General features: G+C 43.5%; 1 protein-coding gene across 25 annotated transcripts in view; it reads right to left on the bottom strand.

Moving 5' to 3' along the window:
- Positions 1-454: 454 nt before the first annotated feature.
- Positions 455-6,000, bottom strand: part of LOC132900331 (NACHT, LRR and PYD domains-containing protein 12-like) — a 664,923-nt gene continuing 659,377 nt past the window's right edge. For all 25 annotated transcript variants that reach the window (XM_060942350.1, XM_060942341.1, XM_060942358.1 and 22 more), the window contains 2 exons: positions 1,591-1,764; positions 455-685 (listed from right to left, as the gene is read on the bottom strand). In XM_060942350.1, coding sequence (XP_060798333.1) covers positions 679-685; positions 1,591-1,764 — 181 coding nt within the window. In that variant the 3' untranslated portion in view covers positions 455-678. The remainder of the gene's footprint in view (positions 686-1,590; positions 1,765-6,000) is intronic.

The following is a 6,000-nucleotide window of genomic DNA, read 5'->3' as shown; positions in this document are numbered from 1 at the left end:
TGTAGTCAGCTGGGATAGGCTCCAGCCCGCCCGCGACCCTGTAGAACAGGATAAAGCGGCTACAGATGATGAGAATGAGACTTTTTCCATGTTAGTTGTCATAATTTCCCTTATGTCTGGGTCTAATTCTATACCTAAATATTTCATCCCCTTTGGTAACCATTTGAAATTAAAAGCGGATAGCTGATCATGTGAACAAGTTTGAGACACTGGCATGGCTTCTGATTTGTGCCAGTTGATGCAATAACCAGACACTTTAGAATATGCTTCAATAGTTTCTAGTAAAACTGACACAGAACTGGCTGTTTTTGATATTTTGTAAAAACTGTCGAGTTTCTTTCAGTGTGTGTGTGTGTGTGTGTGTGTGTGTGTGTGTGTGCACCATTACACCTGAAACACCAAGGAATAATGTACAGCACGCAAATAAGTTCATATATATATTCTGATATGAGATATAAATTTATTGAACTGTTGCAGAAATTTAAATACACAAACTAGTTTTATACAATAAAAATAAAAACACTATTTTTATTTCTTTGGAATGGATTTGACTGATAAATTGCACAGAGTACTGTAAGCAGTTTCATGCAGCTCACAAGTTGTTCCTAATAAAGTGCTCATTTCCAACATGGAACTGCAGGAACACGAGTCTTCATCACACACACACACAGATGTTCATCAAATCCTGAAAAGAAAAGAAAAACATCTGGATTAATCCCCACACACTGGACTGTGGTACTTCATGACCACCAGCATGTAATCATCTCTGCTCCAAGAGAAACATTATCATCATCATCTCCTGTTTATAATTTAATCCAACATTTATTCAGTCTTCTAGAAGATCTAACATTTAGCTCCAACAAACAAGAACTTCCACAAGATCTAACAGGAAAGTGAGCAGACGTTTCCCATCACATCACTGCTCTTATCCAATCCCAGGCTTTGGAGCTTTTTAAACAGTAACTCCCACTGCGGTGGGTTTGATCTCTTGTTCTACATGTAGATTTAAGTGCAGACTTTAAGAAGAAGCCGAGGTGAAGTTTACAGGAAGGACAGAAGACACGGTGTGGAGGTGGAGAGCAGGAAGGAGTGTCAGAGTGAGTCAAGTGGCTCCTTAAATCACACATTTGTGGCCGTGTGGCATTAAAGAGGATCATTTTACTGAGTTTTGAGGAGAGTTGAGAAGAAAGTGTGCTGCTGATCAGAAACAGGGAAAAGCCGAGATCATCTTATTCAGACAAAAGCAGCAGGATGAAGTCAGAGACAGCAGGGTGTCACAAGGAGACGAGGGGCTCATTTACAATCACTCTCATGCACTCAGACGGGACATTTTGGAGACTCGGACTGACTCCCTGTCTTCTGCTTTCAGAGTCATTTTAAATCAACACTTTAATGAACACTAAACAACATTAAAGGTAATTGTGAGAAGGAAAAAACCCACATCTGATTAAATAGAACACAGTGAACATTTCCAAAACTGGTTTCATTTCATGGCCTGGTCATGTGATCTTTACTGAACTTAAACAAAAATGATAACGAGGTTAAAAGATTTTTCTTCCCCAACATTGAACTAAAAAAGTCATTACTCACCACAGCGTCTGTAGTTTGTAATGTTCATCATCCTTAAGAGCAGAGAGCAGATTCTTTCCTGAGACTCCGATTTCATTCCCAGTCAGATTCAGTACTCTCAGGTGTGAGGGGTTTGATCTCAGAGCTGAAGCGAGAGCAGCACAGCCTTCATCTGAGACACCACACCGCTCCAACCTGCAGAGACACAATGACACACACTTCACTGTCTCAGTTTATGATCATCAAGATTCACTTCATGTCTTTAAATTCGAGGTGTGTGTGTGTGTGTGTGTGTGTGTGTGAGAGAGAGAGAGAGAATCACTCCATAATCGTTCAGTCTGTAGAAGAATACCTGATTAGTGTTGGATGGAAATGATTTTCATTGGTTTTGTTAAACAGACTTTCTCTGTAATTTAGAACAGTTTTATTGTTCAGTGTTGTTTCTTCCAGTGGACACATGAACAGAGACTTTAGTGAGTTCTAGAGATTTCTGCAGCTGTTCTGCTCTCCTTTGCTTTCTCTTTCTCCTCCTTCAGTATTCCACGCTGTGCTCTTGGAGTGATTTTTGCAGGATGCCTCGATCTTAGGCAGAGGAGCAACAGCACTGAATCTGCTCTGTTTGGAGACAATTTATCTTCCTGTGGACCGAGTCACACACACTCGCTCTTTACAAACGCTGTTTTAGTCACGTTTTCCTGCTTCACACATCTCTACAAAATCTCTCTTTAATCAGAGTTCACATGAACAGCTCTTTCCTGAGAAGATCAGACGGTCAGTAATCAGACTGTGTGTGTATTTTATAGAACAGGGTCGGACTCTAATTGGCTTTTGGAGAAGTCGTTATCAGAGAGGGTCACACACTTTAAAACCCAGAGTGTGGATGTTTCAATGGTTTATTCAGGACTGACAAGAACAAGTGCGAGTGTGTTTTCTTTAGACAGAATGGGTTTGTCGACTCTTCTGACTTGGATGAAGATTAGACCATGTTTTATTATTAATGAACGCAGAAAACCAGGTCATGTCAAAGGCTTCAAAAATGTTTCTGCAAACACAAGTAGTGAAATATAGATTTTTAAATCACCTGTTATTTAGAAAGAAACATTTTGTGGCTGTTCAAATTGCTGCATTTTTCAATGTATGGTAGTGTAGGAGCCATATTTAGGTTGCTGTATGACTTAGTATTTGTTGTTTCTAGATGATTTAGTTTGGTAACCTGTAAAAGGAATTATGTTAGAATTATGTTAGATACTTACCTGATTGCCTTACCTGTCATGTGGTATGTAGCCACTCCCCTTGACGTGTCGGTGTGGCGCGTAACTGCAAGCTTTAATTAGTCCTTTGAATCAGGGGTAAGGTAGATGACGAGGCGGAATAGTTTTCCGACCGCAATAAGCCGAATGCATTGGAATAACCTACTAAACTAACAGAGCTTTACTTTAGTTTCCCTTTTTGATCCTTTGTTCGCAACCGTAAAGTAAACCGGAATTGTCTTAATGGAATAAACCACCATCTCATTTCATTGAACTTTCTGAGTGCTTAACTGGATTGTGTGTCGGGAACCTCATCAACCTCGCGTGGCAATATTTGTTGCAAGGAATTGCTATTTCAGGTAGAGTTTTAATTTCAGAAAAGAATTCTTCTTCTTTACAGTTCTGTGTGCACGCGTGTGTGTGTGTGTGTGTGTGTGTGTGTGTGTGTGCGCGCGTGTGTGTGGTGTATTTTCCCATGGATTGGTGATGTTTGTGAACCTGATGTTAATCATATCTGTAGAATAAAACAGAGCGTAGTGGTCGTGCCCTGTGATCTCCTCTCACACACACCTATTGATCCTGTTCTCCACTTTAGCTCTGGGTTACTGTATGAATGGGACGGAGTCAGTGGGTTTACTCACAGACAGTCTGTATTTATGACTAAATGTGGAAGAGGAGATGATTTTAGTGAAAGCACTACTGAGGAAAACTGCATGGGTTTAATCCTGCTGATCCACTGAGCTGCTTCTGTAACGTAGATCTGGCAACCCTGTTCAGAGCAGCGAGACGGAGACGTCCTGAGAGAATATTTACTACTTTATCCTTTTATTACTATATTACTAGGGGCCCATGGAGCAAAACTGTAGGAACCCTGTTGGTTTTCTTATAATAATAATAATAATAATAATAATCTCCTAAAAGTATGTGGACAGAAAACTGTAACTCACACAGGCACCAAACTTGGTTTATCGGGGCCTTTCACATGGCGTAATCCTAACTGTGGATTTGTTTATGTGGCCATGTTTAAGCTTTGTGTTTGACGACCGGCACAAGTGTACACGAGTGATTGTGAGCCCAATTCAGTAAACATCTACAGATAAACTTATAGAAGTTACACAGCGAAATTTCTCCTCTGCATTTAACACCCATCTGAAGCAGCGCACACATGCACACAAGTGAGCACAATCAGCGAGCACACACACACACACACACACACACACACACACACACGTGCAGGAAAAAAAATTATGGGTAAATTAAGAAAAAAAACAACTTTATTCATCACACCATGCAAACAGCGCCCGGGGAGCAGTTGGGAGTTCGGTGCCTCGCTCAAGGCCGTCCCATATTAACCTACTGCATGTCTTTGGACTGTGGGGGAAACCGGAGCACCCGGAGGAAACCCACGCGGACACGGGGAGAACATGCAAACTCCGCACAGAAAGGCCCTCACCGGCCATGGGGCTCGAACCCAGGACCTTCTTGCTGTGAGGCAACAGCATTAACCACTACACCACCGTGCCGATTATATGGCTCTGTGATGCCTGCATATTTCAGCTTTTGGATGGAGCGCAATCTGCTGGTAGAATCTAATGGCCCTTTTCCACTACCCTTTTTCAGCTCACTTCAGCTCACTTCAGCCCGACACGGCTCGCGTTTTGACTACCAAAGAACAGCACGACTCAGCTCGCTTCAGCCCGACACGGCTCGCGTTTTGACTACCAAAGAACAGCACGACTCAGCTCGCTTCAGCTCACTTCAGCCCGACACGGCTCGCGTTTCGACTACCAAAGAACAGCACGACTCAGCTCGCTTCAGCCCTGCTTAGCCCCTAAAACTCGCACGGTTTTGGAGTGGGGCTGAGGCGAGCCAAACCGTGCTGAGTGAGGCTGGGGGCGTGAGCAGACACTCCCCTGTGCACTGATTGGTGAGGAGGAGTGTCCTCACATGCCCACACACGCCCCACGAGCGCGCTGGGATCTGTAAACACCGTAAACCCGGAAGAAGAAGAATTACGAGAATTTCTGAAGCCTTATGCGCCTCGCCTCATCTATACGCTCTTGCCAGTATCTGTTGGCGTTGTCGGTGACAACAAGCCACAGCACCAAGACCAGCAACACTAACGACTCCATGTCCTCCATGTTTATTGTTTACTATTCGGGTCGTGAGACTACCGCTTAAAAGCTCACTGATGTCACTGTTTGCGCTGCTTAACGACATCATGTGACGTCCACCCACTTTCGCTAACTCCACCCAATGTGTCTACCCACTTCCAGCCAGCACGGTTCAGTGCGGTTGTAGTCGAAATGCAACTCCAACAGCCCCGCTCAGCCCGACTCAGCCCAACTCGGCACGGCACGGCTCAGCCCGACTCAGCCGCGTTTGTAGTGGAAAAGCGGCATAAATGTTTGATCGTTTCAGAGAGATAGTACTGACTGCAGTTGTCTCGATTTTCATTATTAACCATCGTGTTTTGTCCACAGGGGGCGCTAAAACTGAAATATTGTAATATCTTAAAGGTAGAGTGCCTTTAGCCACATGGCCCTAAATTCTCCGCTATTTTTTCCTGCTTCCCCATGACCCAATTCAAGATACTACGTCATGCATCACATGGTGGGCTTTCCCCGTTCACGCAAGGCATTGTGGGATACAAATTTGAAACAGGAGAGAAAAATGGAGGACGTGAGTGTGCGAATGAAACGTGAAAGAGCGACTACAGTATCGGAAAGAAAGCGAGAAGAAAAGACGTTATGTTATATACGAAGGAAAGGAAACGCAGGACCAAACTAATAAATATGGGCGCTCAGCGAGCACCTCGGTGTGATCAGCTGTTCGTTTAGCGACAGAATGATGGAACTGTCAGTGCACGCTCAAAGGGAAACCTGTAGATGGCAGTAATGCAACACTGTGGATGCCAGCTGCCGTAAAACCAAAAAGAAGGTGAACCTGCGCATGCGCACACGGACTTCCTCTGTCTGCTTGACTGCGCCAAGCGAGCGATTTCATGCACATTATTTGCTTTAATCCCCTCAAATTAAATAACTTCCCAGCCACAGAACGGCCTGATATTTTGTGAGATATTACAGAAATAAACAGATATCACAATCACCACATTTCAGACGGAACTAAATTTCACCGATTTTATGAAATCGAAAGCTTTAAGAACCTCTCAAGTAAGAAA

The sequence above is a fragment of the Neoarius graeffei genome, chromosome 16, assembly GCF_027579695.1.
Source record: "Neoarius graeffei isolate fNeoGra1 chromosome 16, fNeoGra1.pri, whole genome shotgun sequence".
NCBI lineage: Eukaryota > Metazoa > Chordata > Actinopteri > Siluriformes > Ariidae > Neoarius > Neoarius graeffei.
The sequence above is the reverse complement of the archived record's forward strand: the minus strand, read 5'-3'. Positions and strand labels throughout refer to the sequence as shown.